The sequence below is a fragment of the Panicum virgatum genome, chromosome 8K, assembly GCF_016808335.1.
Source record: "Panicum virgatum strain AP13 chromosome 8K, P.virgatum_v5, whole genome shotgun sequence".
In the NCBI taxonomy this organism is placed as follows: Eukaryota; Viridiplantae; Streptophyta; class Magnoliopsida; order Poales; family Poaceae; genus Panicum; species Panicum virgatum.
The window spans coordinates 54,845,500-54,872,741 of record NC_053143.1 but is presented as its reverse complement, the minus strand read 5'-3'; the positions used below and the strand labels follow the sequence as shown (position 1 = coordinate 54,872,741).

The 27,242-nt window shown below is 46.9% G+C and overlaps 1 protein-coding gene across 1 annotated transcript; it reads left to right on the top strand.

Annotated features, from left to right (window-relative positions):
* The first annotated feature begins 22,756 nt into the window (after positions 1–22,756).
* Positions 22,757–25,631, top strand: LOC120645266 (transcription factor JAMYB-like). The gene is made up of 3 exons (XM_039922075.1): positions 22,757–23,222; positions 23,816–23,945; positions 24,606–25,631. The coding sequence occupies exons 1-3, from the start codon at positions 22,976–22,978 to the stop codon at positions 25,246–25,248; spliced, it is 1,020 nt and encodes a 339-aa protein (XP_039778009.1). The 5' UTR covers positions 22,757–22,975; the 3' UTR covers positions 25,249–25,631.
* Positions 25,632–27,242: the final 1,611 nt, after the last annotated feature.

Below are 27,242 nucleotides of genomic sequence, written 5' to 3'. Positions count from 1 at the left end.
TTATGCAGCTGTTAGAAGATATCAAGATGGGGCCGAACTAATCAAATATCCCATCAAATATTGATGGGCCAGCAACCAACAAGTTGTGTTGTGTGTGGCCGTCGATCGGCCTGTGCACCGGCGGCAAGGAAATTTAATAATTTCTCAGTTTCTTGGGTCGCTTAATTGGGTTGAGTCTACGCGCCGGCCCATGTGCAGTACTATGTCCCAGTCACCAAGTCGGTGCTGCTCGACGTCACATGCTCGTCACGCGTGTGACCCCGAAGTAGACCTATCACACCAGCCTACTCCTTCAAGATTCTATGTTTTGGGACTAAAATGGGCCCATCAAACAGGCTCACTCGCATTTTGTTGCTGAAACAAAAATTTTTGTTGTTAGAATATTCTTTTTGTTGCTAGAACAATTTCTCAAAACAAAAAAATTATTCCGCAATAAAAAAATAATTTCACCTTATATGATAATTTGACTGCCAGTTACACGTATGACTCCTAACATTTGCCGGTAGTCTTGCTCCAGTCTCGTGGTGCATGCTGCAATGCAACACACACACAGCAATGCTGGCTGGGCTGCTGAGCGGCTAGCCAGCTGTGCACCGGAACAGAAAGGCCAAGTGTTTGCAAACAAATTTTCTTATTGCTCTCCTTTCATTTCCCGGTCGCCATGCTTGTGCGAACATCATGACCGGTCGCCTCAAGTTTTCCCGGCCGGTCGCCTCGTTTTCTTCTTCCTTTTTTTAGTTTTCTTCAAATATATATATGCTCCGCTTTGAACCTTTTAGCCGTCACAGTATGTTCACACTCTTTTTTTATAAACAAGGTTTCCCCGCTTTATTTCGACGAAACAAAGCATCGAGTAAAGTAAAATTCTTTTACAGGTTCAGCGTATTATTGAGCGCGCCTGCCACCATGAATCACAGTAAATCTAGAGTTCAGGCAACGGAGTATGTTGACACTCTTTACAGAAGTTTCGGCTTATTAAAACTTCCTTGGCTTCTATCTACCACCCTCACATCGGACACACCACTCACAAACTGAAACTAAAGTTTATAATTTAGGGCGGCAAGAACTTGATGATTAAACTTATAAGAAAATATACACGTGAGTGTTTGGAATCCTTCTGATTTTTTTTCCAAAAAAAAAGGTACAACTTTATAAGCAAGCAAGACTGTGGGCTCTGTCGTAAAAGATACATTTTTTAGATAATGGAAAATCAAAAGTCCAGCCTCTGTGTAAGAGTGCATAGAGCCAGCTTTCGATTTCACACTGCTATATATGGTAGAACTAAAATGCCTCGGAAGAATCTCGAGTGTTTGCCTTAGGAAGCAAAGGTGAAGGAATCTCATTTCATCAGTGACTAGTTTTCTAGCCGTGAGCCTAACCTTTCACTTGAAAAGGTTTTTTATTTCTCGTGAGAACAATCTTTAGTTATAAGCAGAGGTGACCATCAATAACTCCTACTGTGCTGAGTAGTTTGATGGAACTTTGCTTCTGTACGTGTTCCCTTTGCTCCCACAATCTCCCCACTTTTAGTGCAGAAAGTTTCATTGGCAGTGTAATTTGGACTTGGTAGGTGGCTCTCTGGAGTGTCCCTTGTATTGGTGCTGAAGAATCAGGACTGGTTGGCCTTATCCATGCAGCGCAGCTTTAGGCTTTGTTTACTATATAATTAAGAGTTATACTGATCAGAATGAAGCATGATTTGCATGATGGAAACATGACAAACTTTAGGAGCAGATCTTTTTTTGTTGCGTTCTGATCCGTGTGTTCAGTGTGCCACTGACAGAGTAACCACAGTCTAATGATGCTCAGTGTCCACCACTCACCCCTAGAAGTCTAGGATCAGTGGTTTTGTCATGAGGCAATGATCACTTGACACACTAGGCTTAGCTAACCAATAATTGGTCATTCCTATACCAAAAGTAGTCAGTTGAGCTTAACTCCTTACAATATGGTTCTGTGATGGATATCATGCTGCTCTGCTTCAACTCTATCAAGGTCAAAGTATTTTAGTACGCGTTAGAGTGCTGGAACACTGCTTCACCCGAAAAAAAAAATTATCTGAAAAAGATGGAGATCGTGGGCTTAAGTGGGCCCGAGTCGGTCTTCTTTCTATCGTACATGGGCCGAGACCCGTGTGCAGTCAGTCAGTGTCCAATTTGGTCGTCGCCTCGGATGAGTCTACACGCCGGCGCAGGCAGCGTCAGTCACGAGTTCATCGTCTTCGTCGTCGTCGTGCTCGACGGGCAGGCAGCCATGGAGCAGAGCAACATTGTCCAGAAGCTTCAGACATTTATAGCAACGAATAAGATTGCAGGTCCTGCGCTGCACGACTACCACAAATAGCAGGTTCTCCTCCTCGACGTGTTGACCATCTGCACTCGGTGGACTGCAAGTCTGCACACAAATTTCCTCGCAGCTCTTACCATCAGATGACCGGCTGTCATGCTCGTATGAACATGGTGACGCTCAAGTTCCACGGCAAATCCTTTGCCACTAGTTCAGTTTCCAGCCTCCTACTTCCTTTCCTTGAAGTGCTTCACTTTGATTTTTTTTAGCTGTCACACAATGTGTTCACACTCTTTTGCAAAAAGTTTCATTTAACTGAGTTGGCTTCTACGACTCTCACACTTGGCACGCCATGACCGTACTGAGCCTGAAGTCGACAATTCAGGGCAAGCATTTGATGATTTAACTTGTCGTAAAAGACACATGGTGGAGCTCTTTAGAATTCTTTTGACTTTTTTTGTTAAAAAAAAGTGGGTCCAATTATGCAAGCAATTAATAAATATGGACTCTGTCCTAAAAGCACTAAATGAGAGCAACTTGGGATGAAACCTGATGGACCTTCCGTAATTACAGCCACTGATTGACAGTATGATACAAAACGTCTGCAAGGTGTCATCATCTCCTTTGAAATCGTGGGTGGCAAAAGACAGGGTGGCAAATAGCATGACATGGTGAGATCGACACGTCGAGCATCTACCTGAGCATCACCGATCATCTATGGAACAATCACATCAAAAGGGCACCAGCAAAGAACCTGAACAGAGAGAGACCATCATTGCAGCAGCACCTTGCTGAATCACAGCTGCATCTGACTACAAATGGGTTTCTGATTGGCACATGCACATTAGAGCAGAAGAGAAATTGGCTGTCGGTATCGGGCACATGATGGAAAGTTGGGCGTCTGATCATTGGTCATGTACTGTTCATGTCCATCTCAGTTCTCAACTGTGTTGGAGGCTTCAAAGGTTTCTGATGAAGCTGTGTTCGTCGCTTTCTTGCAACTGGTACATTCTGTTCTTGGGAGTAGCTTTTACCCTTGTAGTCTAGATTATGAAGTCCAAAATAATTCCTACCTGCAAACTGTCACTGCAATTTTACCGCACCACTACAGCCATATCTGCTCTCTGCGCACTAGCTGAGGACTACTACATTTTCTAACTCAGCTACCGGTTAGTGTCTAAAGCAAATATGTGACACAACTAGAAGAAGAGGAGGAGGAGGGGGCCAATTTGATTGGTCAGTTGACCTAAACTAATTGCTTTTGTGTGTTTCCTGCTGCTTTCTCACTCTCTCGAAGGAACAAGCTCTCCAATATCTGCAGTTCTCCACTACCTTTTACCTTTGATTTCACATTGCAATGGTACAAAAGCAATCCCAGCTAGTGTTTGCCTCAAGGAAGCAAAGGTGAAGGAATCTCACATATTCAGTTTTTTTTTTCAGCTTTGAGCCAACCTTTAACTTAAAAAAGTTTTTTTTTTTCTGAAGCACAAGCTTTTGGTCATAAGCAGTGGTGACCATCAGGACCTACTTTGTTGAATAGATGAATGTTATTTCCCTTCTGTGTACCCTTTCCTCCCACTAGTTCCCCACTTTGGGTGCAGAAAGTTGTCTTGGCACTGCAGTTTGGTAGGTGGCTAGCTGGAGCAGAGTAGTCCTTAGATTGGTGCTCAGGGATCAAGATGAGGTGGCCTTATCCATGGAATGCAACTTTAAGCTTTGTTTAATATATGAGGAGTTATCTTAATCTGAAGCATGATTTGCATGATGAATACTGATAAATTTTAGGACAGAATATTTTAGTTGAGTTCTGATCCTTGTGTTCAGTGTGGCACTGACAGGGCACCAAAGCCTGAATGCAGCCCAGTGCTCACCAGTCACCACTAGCATCAGTATTTTGTCATGAAGCAATGGGCACTAGATAGTTGATACACTAGGGTCAGCTAACCAATAATTGGTCAGGGACTTCTGAATAACTAATGTGTGACAAATAATGCAATCCTATACTAAGAATACTAGAATAGTCACATGAGTTCGCTACTTATAATATCGCTGTGTGGTGGATATCAAGTTGCTTTCACTAATTATTGTTTTATACCTACTCCATCTAGGTCATATTGTGCATAGCTAGACGTTGATTCAATGGAGAAAATTCAGAAAATAATTTGGAGGTCACACTGGAGCTGATCTGAGAACAGCAAGGGAAAAAAATGAAGTAACATGTAGAAGTCCAGAATCTAGTAATAAATTTTACATACTTATGATCAACAACAGGGGAGACCGTGGATTCAACGTGGAAACCTTTGAGGGGAAAAACCATGGGCGCACAATTAGCTCCTATCAAGAGAACTATGATGTTCTCAAAAACAAATGTCAGAACATTTCTGATTTTCTGAAGTTGCAATTTTTTGAATCCAAGGCATGCACAGTAGAGAAGCAGGTCAAAGAAACAGAGCTTCCGGAAGGTTGACTACCACTAGTACATAGAGAATAAAAGTTCTGAAGTGATGTTCTGCGTTCTGACAGCATGATTCTAGAACCCTAAGGCTCCTGGGACATGCTTTTTCCCTCCCATTTTCTATTCTGTCCTGTCCACAGGGAGAGCAAAGATACCATCATTAACTGGGCTACTGGAGTCAGAGTGTCAAAAGAAATCAAACTAAAGAAGGTAAAAAGAAAAAAGGAACTGCTTGAATTTCGAACAACAGCCATGCATGCAATGGAATTCTTCACGCATTCCATGCTGCCTCCCTGCTTTTTCCATGCCTACACTTTGCACTGAAATTCTGTCCACACTTCAGAGGCATGCACACAAAGAGATGCACATGTACAAACCTATAAGGCTATAATTGAATTTTTCCATTCTGCTGTGGTGAGCGTGCAACTTCTGGTTTTTGGAGCCACAAAAAAGTATGCTATTACTTGATGAATTTGGTATCAAATTCTTGTTGATATTTTTTTTTAAAGTTGTGCGTCCCCTACGTACAAGTACAGTCTACCTGTCGGTCAGTGATTTGTGCCCTACGGTGACCGTCAAGCTCGCCACCCTGCATTCTTCCTGAGGGACCGAAAAGGCCATCAGAGGGGGGTGAATGGGAGCCGATTAAAACTTTCGCCGAAGTAAAAGTACGGCCTATCTCCCAATTGCGCACCCAACCCCTAGAGTTCTAGGTGAAGTGTGGAATAGCTATAGAAGAGCTAAACCAACATAAATAGACCCTAGGAACGAGCGAGAGAAAACACGGAAGCGAACGAGAAAATCTGCAAACCTCATAGCCAGGGATCGGTCAGACCGGTGCAGCACCCCGGTCAGACCGGTTGTCGACACCGGTCAGACCGGTTGCTCCCAGAGAGCCCGTGAACAAGGCTTCAAATGTTGAATCTTGAGCAAACGAAGTCCAAATCCAAGGAAACTTGGAGGATACCTTCACAACTGTCCCGTGAACATATCCCCAAGAGATCTCTTCCAAAAGATTAAATGAACTTGAGAATTCGAGGGAAGATCAAAGTGGATTGGGGTTTACTCAAGAACGTGAAAAAATCCAATTCGTGAGAACTCGCAATTTCAGGGGGTTTGGCACTAGGCTAGATGGATTAGAATCGTCACAACGAATTCAGCAAAACATGAATCCAAGGGCTTGTCTCCTTCAAACACAAAACACACCAAAAGAGGAGAATTCGAGCCCAAAAACTCAAGGGAGGAAGGGGAGGACGAAAACTCAGCACACAAGGGTGAATCTTAAACCGATTTCATTCATGAATCTCAGAGGAATTCACCTATACAAGGCTAGAGCCTACCACTCTATCATCCACCCTCTTGATTAGAGAGATTAGCTATAACCTAATCCTCCTTTGCGTTGGAGACCTTGGCCCTAACCTGGAGCTGGAGGAAGGGGAAGGAGAAAACAGAAAAGGACTCAAGAGACTCGACTCCCACGGGTAGGTTGTAAGCATCTAGGCCCTCTAGGTATGTTTCGGTGATTAATGACAACTATTATTGTGACTAATGAGTTTGTGCAGCTTAATGAAATATTATCGCTCATTGAATCATACGTTAAAGAGACCCCTCAATTTCATTATTCAAAAAGGCGATCTCGGTATTCAACTCAAGTATATAACAAGACTAAGGATCTTTCTAGTCCTAAGTGTCGCAAGGTTGAGAAGGACACTTAGGTTAGTATAGGTTTTATAGTTTTGTAGAGGTCGCACTATTAAGAGGGGTTAAGGCCAAGTATCTTGAGCAAGGACATGGTGAATCAAAAATGGATGCACACTATGGTCACTCAGGTTCCTAGAAGTTCAAATAAGTGGTTTTCAAATTATATCTCAAGAATATTTGGATTTCATTCAAGACTCAAATCAGAAAAGACTCAAATCAGAAAAAGTCTATACACCGGTTTAACCGACGACTCCAATTTTCCATACGTCGGTTAAACGTAGTTATCAGAGTCTGCACAAGTACATACACCGGTTAAACCGATGATATTTGAAATTAACATCGGTGCAGTTGTCCAGAACATTAGTTTTCCAGGGTGTTTTAAGGTTATACTCACCGGTTAAACTGACGATGGATTTGAGTTAGCGTCGGTGCAGTGGTCCAGAGAGTTGATTTTTCAGTTGATCAGTGGACAACTACACTCACCGGTTAAACCGATGATACGTCGGTTAAATTGCCCGAGTTGTAATGGCTAGTTTTCCAAATGGGCAGTTTACATTCATCGGTTAAACCGACGATGACTTTTGGAGGACCGTCGGATTAACCGGCGTTGCGTACTTTTCTGGCAGCTTTTCTCCAACGGCTCTATCCGCGTGAGCTGCCTATATATACCACTCCAATGGGTCATTTTGAAGTCTCTTGACACCAGGCAACATTCATACACTCATACTATTGTTGAGAGCCACCTTGAGCTTCATATTCCACACATTTGATCATTCAATCATTCAAGAAGCAAGACTAAGGACATGAGTAGAGAGAAGCTTGTGTGCATCCGTTCTTGGTGATCGGTTCTTGCTCAAGTGAAGGCCCTGGCTTGTTACTCTTGGTGATTGGTAGCACCTAGGCGATCTTGGTGATTGAGGTGTTTCTTCCGGAGCTTACCAAGTTGATTGTGGGAGCCCGAAGAAGTTTGTACGTGGCTTGAGCTCCACCACGCCAAGTTGATCTTAGTGAGCACCCTCGTCTCGGTGACATGGGAGGTGACAAGACTCTTAGTGAGTGTCACAACGTGGATTAGGGGTGTGTGCCAACACATCGACACCACGGGAAAAAAATCCGGTTGTCTCTTGCCCACTCTTTACTTTCAAGCACTTTCTTTCATGCAATTATTCATGTGCTTGACCTTAGAGATCATAATTTAGCTCTACCTTGCTTAGTTTCATATCTTGTTGTATTCTTTATAGCATGTGTAGTTTGTTTAGTTAGCCGGTTGGTGAATTGAGCCTTACTAGCATTGCATAGGTTAATATTGCTTTATTTTGTTTTAGAAATTTGAAAAAGGCCCAATTCACCCCCTCTCTTGGTCCATCGATCCTTACACAGCTGAGTGGGGACTTAAATACCCCAGCCGCGCCCAGACCGGTCCTAGGGACCGGTCAGACCGGTCGGAGCTGCAGAACCCTGTACACGATCTCATCTGACGGCTGAGGTTCTTTCTTCGAAACAAAGTCTTCTCCGCGATGCCGCCATGTCGATGAAGATCCGATCTGCGGTTTTGGAGGGTCCGCGAAACCCGGGTAGGTGGCCGGTTTTGACAAAACCACCAAAACTCCACGCGCGGGAAGATTCCCGCCTCCACGCCGTGGCCCTAAACGCCGTTCCCGCCTCGGCCTTCTGACGGCCATAGACGCCGCCCGACGCCCGTCACCTCCTCGCCCGCAGCGAGGCCGTAGACGCCGTCGACACCCATTCTTCGGCCAGTCCCGAGACCGACGTCCGTGCCTCCATGACTTGGCGTCTTCAATCGCCGTCTGCCAGCTTGGTTTTGTGGTGCAAACCAAGAAACCCGCCATCCGTCGCTGCTTGCGTCCTCGATCCAAGAGTGGACGCCACAGCTGCCGCCCGGCCTGAGCTCCTCCACGGCAACTCTCCGTCGACACTCGACGCCCGTGTACCTGTAACTAAAGACCAAGCACACGATCACACCGCACGGTTGACAATTCACTCATCACAGCCAGGAGTGAGTATTGCTCATTCCTCAATCTCCCCCTTGATGAGTGCATTGTCAACACACCACCTGTAACCTGAGAAGTGAAAAATAAAAAATGGAAAGAAGAAAGTGAAGAACTCAAGCAAGTGACAAAAAGCTCAGAAAGGCAAGAACAGTCACTTACTCGATTCCCTAAGACAAGGGCAACGGCTCGACGCAATCGATCAAAAGCTAAAACATGACTCCTCAAAGACAGAGGTAAAGCTTGACGCAGTCATGCAAGAAGTGGAGGGAAAGCGAGGAAAAATTAGGAGCCAAAAACAAAGCAGACACTCCCCATGCAAAGTCTTTCCCTCCCACAAGTGCAACTCTCCCAAAATGATGCACTCTCAAAGCCCTGGGCGCAACAAGTTTTTCAAAAATCAAACAAGTCTCAAGTCTCCCCCTTGTTCGATCACTTCTCCCAAAAATTCTCCCCCTTGTTGGCACATGCACACATCAAGCCTAAAATATGCGTAAATTTTCCCTTGAAATCATGCTATGCAATGAATGTCGTGCAGAGGGTGTAAGTAAAACATTCAGGCATACAAAGATATGATCATCTAGTGACAGGCATGTGTGCTTCATAAACAGGAACTGAATCTAGCTCAACAGGGTATATCAATCAAGTCTAGAGCTAGCAAGTTCAGTTCAGCAAAAATAAAAGCATCACCCATGATCTAGCAACGGTAAGTAGGAGAAAGAAAGCAGTGCTTACCAAACTCATACAGGGTGATCCAAAGCAGCCAATATATTTTATCATGAATCAATTCTGCATCTCAAAACTTGCATTTGAACGAAAAGTTAACAGGTTATATCAAGAAAGTGATTCTGCATCTCATGGTTATCTCGCAGGAAGTGGAACCTGATATCTATGTTGTCTACAAAGATGGGAACCCTACCAAAACTCAACCCATAATCTTGCAAGGTTTGTTTCATCCAAAGAATCTGAGAGCAGCAGCTAGCAGCGGCAATATATTCGGCTTTTGTGGAAGAAAGCGCTACACTAGCTTGCTTGCGAGAGGACAACGAAACCAATGATGTACCGAGAAAGTTACAGGTGCCGGAATTCGACTTGCGATCCAGCCGACACCCACCAAAATCGGCATCCGAAAAACCAACCAAAACAAGAGATGAATCCGCAGAATACCAAAGACCGAATTCAGGAGTGAACTTGAGGTACCTGAAGATGCATTTCACCACTTGCTTGTGGGAGGTGCGCGGCGAAGCCTGATATCGCGCACAGAGGCCGACCCCGAACTGAATGTCCGGTCGGGTCGCCGTCAGGTATAGGAGAGAGCCAATCATGCTCCTGTACTCCTTCTGGTCCACCGCCTCGCCATCCAAGTCCGCATCAAGCGCCGTCGATGTGCTGATCGGAGTCGGCTGAGGAGACAAGTCACTCATGTCGAACTTCCGCAGCAAGTCCTTGGTATACTTGGCTTGATGGACGAACGTGCCCTGAGGAGTTTGCTTGATCTGCAGCCCGAGGAAGAACTGCAGCTCACCCATCATGCTCATCTCGAACTCCCTGGACATTTGCTCAGAAAACTTGGAGACAAGAGCGTAAGAAGAGCCACCAAAGATGATATCATCCACGTATATCTAAACCAACAAAAAGTCAGAGCCAGAGCGCATGAGGAATAAGGTTTTATCAACACATCCCATTTTAAAACCTTGAGCAAGCAAGAAGTTTTTAAGCCTATCGTACCAAGCTCTAGGCGCCTATTTCAAACCGTAAAGAGTTTTCTGTAGTTTGTAAACTCGGTTTGGAAACTTGGGATTTTCAAAACCTGGGGGTTGTTTCACATACACTTCCTCTTCAATAAAACCGTTCAAGAAGGCAGATTTCACATCCATTTGGAAAACTTTAAAACCCTTGGAAGCAGCAAATGCAAGAAAGATTCGAATCGCTTCTAAGCGTGCTACCGGGGCAAAAGTTTCCTCATAATCTATCCCTTCCTTTTGGCAAAACCCCTGGGCTACAAGTCGAGCCTTGTTTCGCACTAACAACCCATCTTCACCTTGCTTGTTCTTGAAAACCCACTTGGTTCCAATTGGATTACAAGCAGGCGGAGGCTCAACCAAAACCCAAACCTGATTCCTTTCAAAATTTTCGAGTTCCTCATGCATGGCATTGACCCAATTGGAGTCAGAAAGTGCGTGTCCAACATCTTTGGGCTCGAAAGAGGCAACAAACGCTGAATGAGCAAAACCAGCGATACATGTTACCTTAGACCTTGTGACTCGCTCGTTGAGGTCACCTAGCCTCTGTTGAGGTGGATGACGACGCTGAATGTGTCGCGGTGCTTCCCTTGTCGAAGTCGCCTCCTCCTCCACCAAAACTAGTGTCTCCTCAGGTGCAGCTGGTGAAGGCTGAGTCACCTGCTCGATCGGCCCCCGGGAAGTAGATGTAGTCGGGTCGGGGCCGTCATCATCGTCCGAGCTCGTGGCAGAGGCGGCTAGGTCCACAGCACGCATGGTAGCCTCAGCATCACCCTCCGCAGCTTCTTCCTCCTCATCTTCAAAGATGGGGGTGCCGAGCTCATCATCTCCTGCAACCACAAAGACAGAAGAATTGCACGGTGCAGTCTCGTCGAAAGTGACTTCACAAGTCTCTCTGACGATATTAGTATCAATAGTCAGCACACGGTAAGCTCTAGAGTGAGAAGCATAACCGATAAAAATGCCGTCAGACGATCGAGACTCAAACTTATCAAGATTTCCTTCCTTTAGCACAAAACACCGGCAACCGAAAACTCTGAGATGGTCAACACGGGGCTGGCGTCCAAATCGCAACTCATAAGAAGTCTTGTGCATGAAAGCACGCAAGAAAATACGATTGGACACAAAACAAGCGGTGTTAACTGCCTCAGCCCAGTACTTTCTAGGAGTCCTATGCTCATTGAGTATCGTCCTAGCTATCTCAACCAATGTCCGATTCTTCCGTTCTATAACTCCATTCTGCTGTGGAGTGTAGGGGGAAGAGTATTGGTGTTCAAGACCTTGATCACTGCAAAAGGTGTCAAAATGAGTATTTTTAGATTCTGTGTCATTGTCACTGCGAATCGCTCTCATGGCCTGGGGTAGCTCGTTTTTCAACCTCAAGATCAAGTCTCGAACAAACTCGAAAGCCTCATCCTTGGTTCTCATGAAAAAGACCCAAGAATAGCGAGAAAAGTCATCCACGATCACAAGAATGTACCACTTTCCACCAACAGACATCACCCGAGAAGGACCAACAGTGTCCATATGTAGCAACTCTCCAGGGTGAGTGGTCATCACTTGATTAACAGGAGGATGGGAGGTGGCAACCATCTTCCAGTGGCGACACGGATGGCAAACAAGATCCTTCTCAAACTTCAATTTGGGCAATAATCGGAATAGGCCAAGTGAGCTAAGTCTCGACAACAAGTCAAAACTCAAATGTCCAAGTCTCCTATGCCACTTCCACAAGTCAGAAGAAGGACCAGCCACCAAGCAACAAGGAGGACCAAGAGAAGTTCCAGAGAAGTCAACCAAGAAAATCCAATCGCGAGGTAAAATTCGGCAAACCAAATCTCCCCTGGAATCTAAAACACGAGAACAACCCTCCTTGAAGCGAACTTCAAACCCCTCATCAAGAAGTTGCGAAACAGAGAGCAAATTGAACCCAAGGTTCGAAACCAAAGCAACTTCTCTCAGGGTAAAACGATTAGAAACACGAACAGCGCCAATTCCACGTACCCTTCCTTTTCCATTGTCCCCGAACACAATATACTCCTTTGAGCGCATAGGGGTGAGGCTGGAGAACCATTTGTCATTCCAGGTCTTATGGCGCGAACAACCGGAGTCCATGATCCACCTGTTCTCCAAGCCTCCAACCTGCACATCAGTAGTGAGACAAAGGGTGAGCAAATGTCTCAACACTGGGGTTAGCAAAATGTGAAGCAAACTAGTGTTGAGCCAGTTGCTCTACAGAAGGGTTAGCAAAATTAGGCAAAACGTATCCCCCGTCCCGTCTACCGCGAGGCTGACGACCACCACCGCGAGAAAAGCGTGGTGCATCGTAACCTCCTCCAAAGCCTCGGTCCCGTGGTCCATAGCCGTATTGAGGACGACCAAGAGCACGACCGGCAAAGCGACCACTCGCTGGAGCACGGTAAGCACCACCGTCTCCCTGTCCTCCACCTACACGACGCGCCCTAGCATCTTGCCTATCACCACGCCAAGGAGGACCATGCACCTGAGCAGAGTACATGTCCGAGTTACGTCTCTCCTGCTCACGCCTCACAGCCCACTTCCTCCTGAAGCAAAACTCCTCCAGGTGATCGTCTCTGTCACAGTACGCGCAGTGGTACCTCACCTCTCTTTGGAGGTGGAGACCTTGCCTTTGGAGGGGAGCGTATCGAGGGGATTCCTCAGTTCATTGGGCTTTGGAACCCAAACCTACTTCTGTGGAGGTGCTTTTGATGGTTCTTTCAGCACACCATCCACGGGGTCAACAAGCGAAGGCTGCGTGCTCGTACTAGCAGTGTTTAGAGCACTCGGAACTCCAGCAGCCTTGCCGATCTTACCATACAACATGTCAAAGTCTGACTTTGTGTAGGTGTAACCGACCCCAAACCCGTCACCACGCTTAAACTGCTTGATCATCATGCCCAACTGCGGCTCATGACCAGAAACCCAACTAAGAATCGCCCTAAGATATGTGTTCTCATTCTCCAAGTTGGCTTTCTCTACCGCAAGATCATCCAAATCAGAAATCAGACCAGGGCAAACAAGACAATCATTAGGTGGGCTAGACTCCTCGACCTTAGTCTTCCCCAAAGACTTAATCAAAGCGTTCTTCTCGTCTAGCTCCGACCTAAGCGTGGGACCTAAGCTCCTCTAGCTCACACACAACAGCAGCAAACTTAGACTGCAAAGAAGCTATATCAGACTTAAAGATGGAGCACTCATCACATTCAAGTACATCACTAACAATAGTAGCATCCTTGGCCAATTCAAGCTCATGCTTGGCTTTGGCTAGCTCGTGAGACACGTCAGCAAGCGAAGTCTTGGCAACATCCAAGTTCACAACGTTCTCATCATGCTTGGTACGGAGAGCAACAAGATCATTCATGTGAGATATGCAGCCAGCGCACTCATCCTCACCAGATTTCTCTCTAGCACAAGACAGCTCAGCCCTAAGCTTCTTACGCTCTCTAGCTGCTTCCTTAAGCAGCCTTTTCTGATTGTCGAGAGCAGCGTACAACTCCCTAACCTTAGTATCGAGCAGGTCGATAGTGGAGTTTACCACTGAATCACTCTCGAATCCAGGAGAAGAGTTGTCGTGCGTCGGTGTAGCATATCCACCTGGAGACGCACGAGCACCATTGGCCTCGCCCGCCATGGTGCAGAAACTCTTGCACCGACCGGCCGCCAAGCAAAGGCCGATGAAGCCGGTGGCTTCCTTGTCCCGCTTCTTCTTCTTCTTCTTGTCATCATCGTCGTAGGTAGGTGAAGAAGAGCGGTCGGTGTCGGAGCTCTTGTCGAGGTCGCTGAGCTGCGACAAGAAAGCCTTCTCCCGCTTCTTGGCCTTGTACTGGAAGCGCTTCTTGAGCGACTCCTTGTCAAAGCGCCCTCCCTTGTCCCGGTCACGACTGCGGTGCTTGTGGCGCCGACGCTGTAGCGAAAATGGCTTCTCATGCCATATTTCAATATAATATTTTGGCGATTGATGACACACACAATACTTAGACTAATATGATTGTTAAGATAAATATTCCCAGGCTTTTAGGTTCAAGTGATGACAAAGAGAAGATAGGCGTAGCTAGACCCGAAGGGCCGCCCCTACGGGGGTTCCGCCCTGAAAGCTCTTCGGTCCAAGGGACAAGAATTGAGGCATTTTGCTATCACCGGTTAAACCGACGTAGGGCAAAATGAACTCACCGGTGCAATCACAGAGAAGGTCTGCGGGCTAGGGTTTTACACCGGATTAACCGGCGTTGAAGAAAATGTATACGTCGGTGCATTGGCAGATGCAGACCGATGAAATTACATACACCGGTTGAACCGACGATGCATCGGTCAATTGCATCGGTTCAGTTGTCCAGAGAGGTGGTTTTTGGAGGAATGTGAAGAAGTTACACTCACCGGTTAAACCGACGCTAATGTTACATACACCGGTTGATTACATCGGTTAAACCGGCGATACACCGGTTAATTGCTAACGGCTAGTTTTTCAAGTGGCAGTTTACATACACCGGTTGAACCGATGATGGCTTTTGGGGTACGTCGGATTAACCGGCGTTAAGCACATTTCTGGCAGCTTTTCTCCAATGGCTATATTTGCTTGTGCTGCCTATATATACCCCCAAGGCCGGGTCATTTGGGAGTGTTGGAGTTCAAGGAAATATACAAGAGCTAAAGATCATCTCCAACCACCATAGAGCTTCATTGTACATCATATAGGCTTAAGCACACTTGTGAGAGTGCTTAGTGCTTGTAATAGGGATTAGTTCTTGCGAGAGCTCCCTTGAGAGAAGCCTTGCTGTGGCAAGCAATTTGTGATCCGTCGTGTGACCCTCCGTCTTGGTGTGGAGCGGTAACGACACTTTGTACGGGGGAAGAGGAGGCCCCTTCCTTGGTGGAGAAGCTCCGTAGTGGATTTCGGCCGGGTGACCGAGAGAGACGGTGGCGGTGCACGAGACTCGGTGTCTTGTGGGCACTTGCCTTTGCTTGCCGGCATCGCCATTGGTGGCGTAGTGCAAGACGGTGATCGGAAGAGCCTCGGTGTCCCGTGGACGTAGGCGTTTGTGCCGAACCACGTTACATGACCGTGTCTACTCGGGAGTTTGCATCCCTCTTGCACTTACCTCTTTACTTACCGCATTACGTTTCGGCATTTACTCTATCTTGCGTACCTTTACTTTCCTAGTTAGTATGATTAGGATTGGCTAGGTTGCAAGTCTTTTAAGGGTAAGTAGAGAGTAGCATAGATAAACCTTAGTCATAACTAGCATGTATAGGACGTGTTAGGTTTATCTTATGCAAGTAGTTTGAGCCCTAGGTTAAAAAGCGATTAGCGACCCTATTCACCCCCTCCCCCTCTAGGGTCGGACACCCCGGTGATCCTTACAGACGCTCCTTGTTGGAGCCTTCCTCGTCGCGGTCACGGTGGCGGTAGTAGTCGAAGTTGTTGTTCTGGCCACCGCCGGACTTGTTGATGAGCAGGCACAAGTCGTCGTTGCCCAGCGTCTCTAACTGCTCATCTGTAACAGAAGGCAAAGAGGCAAGAGAAAAGCCAAGAGCAGAGTTAGCGTTAGAGCTCGATCCACCTGAGCCAGTCACAAGATCGATGCTCTTGGAAGGAGGGGCACTATTGAGCTTGGCTCGTGTCTGGTTATCCACCTTAGTGGCCTTGAGCTTGCTAATGAGCTCATTCACGGTCAGAGTCTCATAGCCTGCAGAATCGATGATCGTGTTCACCTTAAGATCCCACACAGAGTGGTCAAGTGCGTAGAGCAACTTGAGAGCCTTCTCATGCTCTGTGTAGTCAAGGGCATCAGCAGATCTGTTCGCACTGACTTTGTTCACAATCGATTGAAACCGACTGAACATGTCGCCAATGCTCTCACCCGGCCCCTGTGTGAAGTTTTCATATTCACGCCGGTGAGTCTCAAAAAGCATATCCTTAACATGATGTGTGCCCTCGTGGTAGTTCTCAAGGCACGTCCAAACCTTGTGGGCTTCCTGAAAACCCTGGACGCGTGAGAACTCCGCACAAGAAACGCCAGCGAACAAGGCATTGACAGCCTTGGCGTTAGCCTCGTGCTCGGTCACTTGCAGAGGAGAGGTCCGAACGGCAAGTACCTCGTAAGCCTGATTCTTGGTTATATCCCAAACCTCGGCTCCTAAGCTCTGCAAGAAAGCCCGCATGAGAAACCTTCCAGTAGGCATAGTCCTCACCGGTAAACACGGAGATCTTACCAAGACTCGCCATGGTTGTCAAATGGATTTCGAACCGGTTAGGGTAATAAAAACCTTAACCAAGCTCTGATACCAATTGAGGTACCGAAAAAGCGACCAAAGGGTGGGTGAATGGGAGCCGATTAAAACTTTCACCGAAGCAAAAGTACGGCCTATCTCCCAATTGCGCACCCAACCCCTAGAGTTCTAGGTGAAGTGTGGAATAGCTATGGAAGAGCTAAACCAACACAAATAGACCCTAGGAACGAGCGAGAGAAAACACGGAAACGAACGAGAAAATCTGCAAACCTCACAGCCAGGGACCGGTCAGACCGGTGCAGCACCCCGATCAGACCGGTCGGACCGGTGCAGCACCCCAGTCAGACCGGTCGGACCGGTCAGACCGGTGGTCGATACCGGTTAGACCGGTTGCTCCCAGAGAGCCCGTGAACAAGGCTTCAAATGATGAATCTTGAGCAAACGAAGTCCAAATCCAACGAAACTTGGAGGATACCTTCACAACTGTCCCGTGAACATATCACCAAGAGATCTCTCCCAAAAGATTAAAGAAACTTGATAATTTGTGGGAATATCAAAGTGGATTGGGGTTTACTCAAGAACGTGAAAAACTCCAATTCGTGAGAACTCGCGATTCCAGGGGGTTTGGCACTAGACTAGATGGATTAGAATCGTCATAACGAGTTCAGCAAAACACGAATCCAAGGGCTTGTCTCCTTCAAACACAAAACACACCAAAAGAGGAGAATTCGAGCCCAAAAACAAAAGGGAGGAAGGGGATGACGAAAACTCAGCACACAAGGGTGAATCTTAAACCGATTTCATTCATGAATCTCAGAGGAATTCACCTATACAAGGCTAGAGCCTACCACCCTATCATCCACCCTCTTGATTAGAGAGATTAGCTATAACCTAATCCTCCTTTGCGTTGGAGACCTTGGCCCTAACCTGGAGCAGGAGGAAGGGGAAGGAGAAAACAGAAAAGAACTCAAGAGACTCGACTCCCACGGGCAGGTGAGAGGGGACTTAAATACCCCACCCACGCCCAGACCGGTCAGAGCTGCAGAACCCTGTACACGATCTTATCTGACGGCTGAGGTTCTTTCTTCGAAATGAAGTCTTCTCCGCGATGCCGCCACGTCGATGAAAATCCGATCCGCGGTTTTGGAGGGTCCGCGAAACCCGGGTAGGTGGCCTGTTTTGAGAAAACCGCCAAAACTCTACGCGCGGGAAGATTCCCGCCTCCACGCTGTGGCCCTAGACGCCATTCCCACCTCGGGCTTCTGACGGCCCTAGATGCCGCCCGACGCCCGTCACCTCCTTGCCCTCAGCGAGGCCCTAGACGCCGTCGACGCCCGTTCCTCCGCTAGTCCCGAGACCGACGCCCGTGCCTCCACGATTTGGCGTCTTCAACCGCCGGCCGCCAGCTTGGTTTTGTGGCGCAAACTAAGAAACCCGCCATTCATCGCTGCTTGCGCCCTAGATCCAGGAGTGGACGCCACAGCTGCCGCCCGGCCTGAGCTCCTCCACGGCAACTCTCCGTCGACACTCGACACCCGTGTACCTGCAACCAAAGACCAAGCACACGATCACACTGCACGGTTGACAATTCACTCATCACAGCCAGGAGTGAGTACTGCTCATTCCTCACTTCCCACTGAATTTGACCAGATTTCGCAGCACGCATGCCAAATGCGTGTAGAAATCGTCAGCTCACACGGAGGAAACCGTTAAGACAAACACCCATTGCCGTCACTGTCATTCTCACCTAATGACTTTGTCACCACTCGTCAGTTTCTAAACTAACCACAGTTTCAGAGCGGCGAAGTGTGTGCCGCCGGTGACCGCGGCGGCGGCGGCTGGCCGGCCGTGACAGGCGGATGGATTGCAGACTCCAACACAGTCGCTGATGTTACGCTAATAGTAGGCGTTTGGATAGTCAAAGCTCATGCTTAGTTTTTTGCAGTTCTTCCGTTATAGGTCACGAACTTGTGCACTCATAGGTAGGGAGGAAAAAAGGGAACAAACTTGTGCAAGATGTGATTTTCAGTCCAGCTGTTGTCCACAATATAACGCAGCTGCTCATATTTTCATTTCATGTGTTTTCAACACAACTGTTTGTGACAGATTTTGTCAAAGTTGGAGTTGTGTTTTTACCTACCAGTTCCGAAAAGAGTTGACATGCTAGTGTTTTGGGGGCAACAGCAGAGACAGCATCCGGAGAGGTTGTTATGGACGCGGAGGAGACTGCGAGACCGGCGATGATCTGAGGCCGGTACTTGTCCACTTGTATGGACTTTGCAGGCTGGGCGACTCCAAGGTCGCCGAACCGGCTTCTTCTCTCTCTCACTGATGACCAGAAGGCAATGTCGGTACCAGACTGAAGATATCACTTCCTTATCAAACTTCAAATTTTCTACTAAAATTTCGTGCTGAACACGAACCAAAATTGACAACAAAAGAAAGGCTTGCATGAGCATGATGGTCCGAAACGCTTCTAGTGCTTCCAAGTGCTCTGAACATGCGTAAGTCTGAAACAGTGGTCGTTGTACATTCAGGGGGTCACCGTATTAAATGTTTTCCAACCGGTAAACCGTCAAAGCAGAGAAGAAGAAGAAGCACGTGATCTTCACGGTAATTGCGCCGCCGTGGAAGAGGGAGAAGCCCGGCCCGGCCGGCCGGCCGCCCGGCCACAGTTCTTGCCGGCGCACGAGGGCAAAGGACACGGGATCACCTGGAGTAGTTTCTTGCAGACGAACTCCCATCGACTGATCACACTGGCGCTTCAGGCTTTTTCAGCCCCGGTGACCTGATCCTGACCGCCGGTTCTCGATCGGACGGCTCAGAGATGGGCTGGGAGACGATTTGACCGGGCTGTATGGAATGGCTCTGCACGTAGAAAGTCCAGATACACTGGAAACACGGACGCGATACGACGTCGTTGTCCGACTTGGCATACAAGTCTCGGTGACCTTTTTTTTTGCGCGTAAAATACGGAGTTGAATGGTGTGTAATAAGCTGTAAAATACGTCAACCTGTCTATTCTCAAATCTAGTAGTACGACTGCTCCTTCAGATTTTGTTGCCACGTACAAAGACTTTCAGTAGCCACATAATTGTGCTCACTGAAGAACACAAAAGAAAAACGTATAGCATTTCTTTTTTTTTTAAAAAAAGGACATCTTCTCTTCTTTTTTGGCAAATAAAATAATGTTGCTTGAGCCTAGAGTAAGAGTTTGAGTATCCTCAGCTTCCTGCACGGTTACACCCAAGAAACAAAACAGAGAAGGATGCAATCATCCAAAAATGTTTATTTTCCCATTAACTGGTGGTAATAAAGAATATAAAAAATGAGATATTTTTTTGTAAAAAAAAAATCATCTCTTGCTTGATGGTTGTGACACTGACATTACGTCTTTCGGATCGGATGGCTGAGGTCAATAATGGGAATTTATGATTTCCAATTCCGGAAATTCTGTCCGCCACTTGTCGCAAGGCAAGAGAGATCAATTGAGCACCAGCACACAAGCCCAGCTCTGCTACGTCAGTTCCCATTGCTCCAAGCAGCTATCTATCTATCCATCCAGCCATCATGGCTGTCATTGTTGATGATGCATCATCTCATAGCATGTCACCAAGTACATGTACCATTCATTAGCAATCCAACTAGTGGCGTGCCACCCTCATCCTGTCATCCAACCCATCTTTGTTGACTGAAACCTGGTCGCAGTAGCGAGTAGGGATTCAGCCACGTCAACAAAAAATCATTCACCGTCAGATTAAAATCTCATGGTAAAATACATTCTGCCCATTTACTGTTCTAGACTCTTCTCCTATCTGCTGATGGCATCCGGCCTCGTGGCATCCGAAGTACGGTTGGCAATAACTGATAAGATGCTTGTCAGAGAAAAGCTAGAAAAAGAGTATGTTCATCTGAAAATGCACAAAGATGCAATACGCAAAGGTGCAATATTCCACCTCTCTTTCTCTATTGGATTTGAGTACTTAAAATTATTTTGGAATTCGACAAACTTGTGCTAAAATAAGATAGATCATGGGCAACCTCTTTTAGTTGGGTTCAGCTCAAAACCTGAGCTAAATTTGAATTAAAAATCTCTAAAAATAAGATGCTTTTCCATACACTAACGGGGATTCATTTATATCTTCACTTCAATAAAATAGTATTCCGGCTGCCGAATCATCTACACGGCCTAAAAGAAGATGAATTCACTATAAAAGATTTGTCCAAGCTTATTTCTGCGCCTAAACTACTTGCAGCAACGACCAACACCACCGGAAGGAGTGACAATCACCAACCCAACTGATAAGATGGTTAGTGTAAAGAAAAAGAATTTCTCATGCATCTTATATTCAACCTATATCCACGTATCAAACCTTCAAAGTGCAGCTAGAAATCAGTTTGAAATCGATTTGCAAGGTAATATTTTTTTTACACCTTTTCAATACATCTCATCAACGCTCTCCAACCTGGTTCATACAGGTCTTCATACTCAACAGTCAACATTTCGAAGTCTCGCAGAAGGGCTATTTAGCGCGGCAACGCCGCGCGTGATTCTAGTTGTATATAGAACCTTGCAAGCCTAGCTTTTGCTTTCCATCAATGTGCTGTCCATTTTTGCAGCCCTTATTGGGCAGCTACTAGCTGATGGCAACATGTCCCTCTAGGCCTCTACCACTTCTCCACAAAAAATGGAAGCAGCTTTTACACCACTTGAGCCATGGCGGCAGCTACATTTCTATGGGTCACTCACACACAACAAGTTGAGCTAAGGCGTGCAGGAGTGACGCACCCTCACATTGTTCACATGGGCGTGCTTGCAATGGGCAAATGGATTATTGCCATCACAAACTGCAAGGGGTTGTGTGTTGGGTAGTGATGGGTGATTGGGATGTTTTTATGCATGGAATGGAAGCTGAGGATGGATGGGCACACCAATGGGCTAAGGGGGATGAATGGAGGCTCTGTGGAAGATAAGGGTTTTCCTATAGGTTGGAAGGCCGTCGGAAGATGTCGAATCTAGAACTCAGTTGTCGAGTTCATCTAATTAATAAAGAACGGTAGCTAGTGCTTGTGTAGGCTTCCCATATTCTTGGGTCTGTGTCGATCTATGCCGTCAGAAGATAAATCCAATGGTCCTCGGAGTCGTTTCACCCTTGTTGTCAAACTTTTTTTCCAGCCTCGAGTTCCTGGTCACACTTTTTTCCACACCCGTTGAGTGTATCTACTGCTAAACTGTTGATTTAGATACGAGCAAAAAAACAGAGGATCCACCATTTCGTGGCCAGTATCAATCTAGCTCCTACGTATGCATAGTTGACGACCCTTCAAGTTTTTTTTTCTTTTCCTTTTTGGCAAACTAGCCATGACAATAAGAACTGAAAATAAAGAGCAAAGGTAACCCTCTCTGATCTTAGTCTCTCTCTCTCTCTCAAAAAAGAAAAGAGAGGAGATAAACATACTAAAAAAAAAGCAGAGTCTTGAGAGAGAAACTAGAGGAGGAGGAGCAATTCGGAGTGGTCCTTTTGGTGCTCACATGGGCATGTTGATTATTAGACATGCCACCATTGTCAATATGAATCCCGTTCCGAAATGGTTTGTACATGAGTCACATGCCACCATTGTCATCCTACTAAATCATTCTGGTAGTATGTATCAGCCCAACATAAATGAGGATCGATGCTAGGCGTGCCGTCGTCGTACACAACGTGCGTGCGATTGCACCTAGCAGTTGCTGCACTTGCAACCCAAGGTGTGAAAACAGTGGACTCGATTACATTTGTATATATCGATTATATATATATATTATTGATGGCTATATATACATCTTGTTGCTATGTTTCGGTCTTCCTTTCCATGTGAGTCAGGGATGAGCCCATTAAACATTTCATAGCGATGATGTATGCGAAACATTTTTTTTCAGAGAATTTGATGAATTAGTGTCGGTTTTTCTTGATCGCATCGGCCCGCGGCGACCTACAACCGGAAAAGTTTTACGGGTAATAATAGTGGGTTTAATTGGAACCATACGGAGCGAGGGCGCTAGCTACAAAGTTCATTATGAGTTTGCTAATTTACCCAAGCGTGCAAAAGTAATTGGTTAATAATAATAAATCATCCAAAGCGTGCAAATCAACCCATGCACTGTTTGAGTAGCCCAGGCCACACGCTGGACCACAGAGCCAGCCCTCTCCAACACGACAGAGGTCGGTCAAGAGGAGGAGAGGCTGCGTGGTGACGTGTGTTGCCACAGAAGATCCTTGTGAGTGACCCCAGTCCACAATGACCAGTCTGCTTGAGCTCGTCTTCTTCCTCTGCCCCATTCTGCCAATGCATCATCGTCTCTTTTGCCTGCTCAGCTTCACCGGCTCCCCTGGCCGGCCTGCGCGTGCGCAAACCCTATAAAAGGCATCCTAGTCCCACTCCGAATCTCCCCCAACCCCTCATCACCCATCGCCCTCCTCTCTCCGATCCTTCCCCCACCCACTAGAGATCTATCGAGCGATCCTCCGATCGGCGGTCGCCTCCCAATAATAATAATGGAGATGGTAGTGCTGCAGCAGAGGGCGGGCGGCGGCGGCGGGTGCCGGGCCGGGGCGCCGATGATGGGCGGCGCGGCGGCGGCGGCGGCGTCGGCGAAGCAGGAGGAGATGAAGGAGGGCGGCGGCGGCGGCGGGGCGGATGAGGTCCGGCGCGGGCCGTGGACGGTGGACGAGGACCTGACGCTGGTCAAGTACATCGCGGAGCACGGCGAGGGCCGCTGGAACGAGCTCGCGCGCGCCGCCGGTACGTACGGCGACGCGCCGCCCCTGCTGCCTGAATGAATCCAATCCATGCATGATTATTAGCTGCTGCTTAATTATATTTCTGCGTCGTCCTTGGCCAGTCTATTTGGGTGTGGTGCAGGGTTAACCATTTCGTTTTCCGGTCAAATCCCGGTGTTTAGCGGAAACGGAATTCCGTTCCGAAATTTCGGTAAATTTCGGCGAATTTCGTTGAATTTCGGTCGAAATTTGTTGAATTTTGAATTTGAAAACGAAATATACCGAAAAATACAGAAATTTCGAATCCCGGTAACTAGCGGAAACGGAAAATTTTCCGAAATTTCGGCGAAATTTCGCCGAAATTGTTAACCCTGGTGTGGTGTGCCTCCCATCCGATCATCCATAGCGAAAGAAGAAGAAGATGATGCGATTATCTTTGTTTGGGTGTTGATTGGATTAATAATGTTCCGGCGCAAGTTGGCAACTTGGGCCAGTAATAATCATGGCGATTCGTCGTCTTTGATAAACTATCTCCGGTGGGCTGACGGCTGACGCCACCGGCGATGATAGACCATGATCTTGTGCTGATGCAGCAGAGTTTGTTGTGGCATGCAGGGCTGAAGCGCACCGGGAAGAGCTGCCGTCTCCGCTGGCTCAACTACCTCCGCCCCGACGTGAAGCGCGGCGACTTCACCGCCGACGAGCAGCTGCTCATCCTCGACCTCCACTCCAGATGGGGCAACCGGTGCGTTAGCTAGTACTAGTACTATATTATTATTATTTTTTTCGACAGGACTAGTATATATATATATATTATTACTGCCGCGTGCCGTCGATCAAATATAATTAACCATCATTATCGTTATTAGTTACGGCCAACCTCGGCTCGACACGTGTCCGGTCTCTTGCCAGCCCCATCATCCAATAATTAGACTTGGATCATCAGAGAGTAATCTCGTGTGGACGCACGCCACAAAAGTAATCTCGTAAACTACAGTTGATTTATATTTGATAATAAGAAAAGCATAACTCTAGCTGCATGCTGACACCGAAAGGCCTGCTAGTGCCAGTTTCGAGTCCGCAGGCCTCTTCTTTTCTTTTCGCTTGTTTTTTTTTTCTTTCACACTACATATATTCCATTACTTTTTTTGTTCAGAATAATAGACAGTAGATGCTTTACACGTAGTGTACGAACTAACGCAGAACAGTGACTGATCGATTAAGCACGTTTGGATCGGATTTGATTTGATTATAGACCGTACCAGAGAGACCACTCATTACATATATTGGTCGTCAGTAATTAATTAATCATTATTCTGTTTTTTTTTTTACCGTCGGCGAATCGATCGATCGGTAACTAATTAATTAATTACAATTATTGAATGAAAATTGTGGACGCATGCAGGTGGTCCAAGATCGCGTCGCATCTGCCGGGGCGGACGGACAACGAGATCAAGAACTACTGGCGGACGCGGGTGCAGAAGCACGCCAAGCAGCTCAACTGCGACGTCAACAGCAAGCGCTTCAAGGACGCCATGCGCTTCCTCTGGATGCCCAGACTGGCAGAGCGCGCCGCCGCCGCCCACCACTCATCGCCGGCGTCGTCCCTGCAGCAGGCCGCCATCTCCGGCGGCGGCTCGTCGTCCTCCGCTCTGCTGCTGCCCACGGCCGCCGCCGGCTGCTTCGGTTTCGAGATGGCGACGGCCAACGCCGCCGCCGACCGCTCCCCCAGCAGCGTGGTCACCACCACCGCCACCAACAGCTCGCCCTGCAGCTCGCGGACGACGTCCTCCGGCGCCTCCACCGCCGCCACCGCCAACGACGACGACTGCTGGGCGGCGATCCAGCAGGACCACGACGAGTTCTGGTCCGCCGCGTCCAACCTGCAGCAGCAGCTGCTGTACTTCCCGCTGGCGGCGGACCTGCTGCCGATGCAGCCCGACCTCAGCGGCTGGGTGCAGGGCTTCTCCGAGGGCGGCTCATCTTCGCCGGACACGACCCACCAGCAGCAGCTCTGGAGCCTCGACGACATCTGGAGGATGCACTGATGAACGAATATAATTATTTTGTTTTTCTTGCGATCAAATTGGGACGACGAAGCATATGTAGTATTATGGTTGTACAAAACGGAAGCTAGCTAGCTACGGGAAACGATCAAGAAAGCAACAAAAAAAAATGTGTTCGTTCTTTTTTTTTGTTTAGCTCTGACTTTATTTATCATAGATACTAGCTAGCAGTAGCAGTATATACTACACCTCGGTTATTTAGTTGGGAGCTTCTTCCTGTCAAGGTTTTTTTTTCCCTTTTAATTTGGCCCTCTCAAGCTAAGATAGGAGCCGGCCGGCTTAAAAGAGCTAGGGAGAGATGCATGGATAATTGTTAATTTGTATGGTCATCATATATGGATCTCCTCTACATGATTTTAAATTAATTTGCAAGTGTGCTGCTGATGATTGATGCTTCTACCCTTGACTAATATCTATGCAATATATATTAGTTAGTTTATCTAACCCACTACATGCATAATACAGTAGCTCTTAAAGGAACTTGAGGTCGATTTCTTTCCTTGTAAAAAAGCAAATAATATATATAGCGCAGGAAAAAAAAGTAACAGCAATTGCAATGGGGACAATATATAGTCATATAGCTATTTCTTTTTATACACGTGCCGCCACGTCAAAAACTAGATTCTTAATCAGTCACTGTTATGCGTTAGTTCGTAGTACCGTACCTATATATATACATGGATTAATTAGCCTCTTTAGATTCGTCTCGCGATCTACAACTCATCCGTATAAAAAAATTTATAAATAGATTTTATTTAATACTTCAAAATAGTAAAATTCACTTTCAAATTTTTTTTCCCAAAACATCTAAACACGGCCCTAGTTAATCTAACCCACTACACACAGTAGTTGTTAAGGAACTTGGGATTCTCAAAAAGTAAATTTATAATTTGAAGTGAAGGGAGTAGCTACTATATGAATTTGATTCTAGTCTATACGTACAGTTGGGTCGGTACAGTGCTGGGCGTGTGAGACTCGGCCTCCGCCGCCCGCCCACCACCTCAGCTGCGTAGAGTTGACGCACGTGATGGAATGGACCGGACCCTGCCGTGCCCCGGCCACGTCCACGTCCACGTCCGTGCAGCTGGGCCGCCACTTCTAGACGCCGTACACGTGGAGACAACGGGCGGCCACATCAGCGCCCGCGCGCGTGCGTCAACTGGGCGACGGCGGGCGTCGTCGTCGTCGTCCTGCCGTCCACGTCAGGGCTGGCTGCCACGGCGGCCGGCGACTAGTCACAGCGCCAATGGTTACTGTTTAGAGCATGTATTACAGTTCTACATCAGCAGGTGAATATGAGAAATATGTCAGCAACGTCTGATGTGTGAGAGAGAAAATAGAAGAGAGAAGAGGACAACCTTGGCCGTGTTTGGTTTGGCGTGAAAACGTTTTCATGAAAATTTTTTGATGAACAGTGCGAAACAACTACCGCTTACCGCTAGAGCTTCGCTTCCCGCCTAGCGCGAATGCACCCCGATGCATCTCTCCCTCACACGCACGCCTCCCAAGCTGATTGTTGCTACAGTGCCGGTCCTCTCTCTCCTCCGCATGAGCTAGCTCCTGACTTTTCCGTTGGAGAGGGCCTTAATAACCCTGCTCTTAGTTAGCTCAGTTTTTTATTCATTGATTCTATGAGCTAACGTCTCACGAAGAGCTAGTCTCGCACATGTTCCGAGACCCATCCATCTCACAGCATGAGTTTCAGGTGTGTAGAAATGTTGTGTTGGAATCTTATTAATTTGAAGTACTAAATGAAATCTATTTATAAAATTTTTTACACAGATGGATTGTAAATCGCGAGACGAATCTAATGATGCTAATTAATTTATGATTAATTCATAATTAGCGGATGGTTACTATAGCATCAATGTTGTAAATCATGGATTAAGTAGGCTCATTAGATTCGTCTCGCGATTTACAGTCTATTCATAAAAAAAGTTTTATAAATAAATTTCACTTAGTATTTCATGCATGTG

Bases quoted from the DNA above. Each gene is read 5' to 3' on its own strand.
- LOC120645266 (XM_039922075.1), top strand. From the start codon at position 22,976: ATGGAGATGGTAGTGCTGCAGCAGAGGGCGGGCGGCGGCGGCGGGTGC. The intron at 23,223-23,815 runs GTACGTACGGCG...TGTGGCATGCAG, and splicing joins CGAGCTCGCGCGCGCCGCCG to GGCTGAAGCGCACCGGGAAG. The intron at 23,946-24,605 runs GTGCGTTAGCTA...GGACGCATGCAG, and splicing joins CACTCCAGATGGGGCAACCG to GTGGTCCAAGATCGCGTCGC.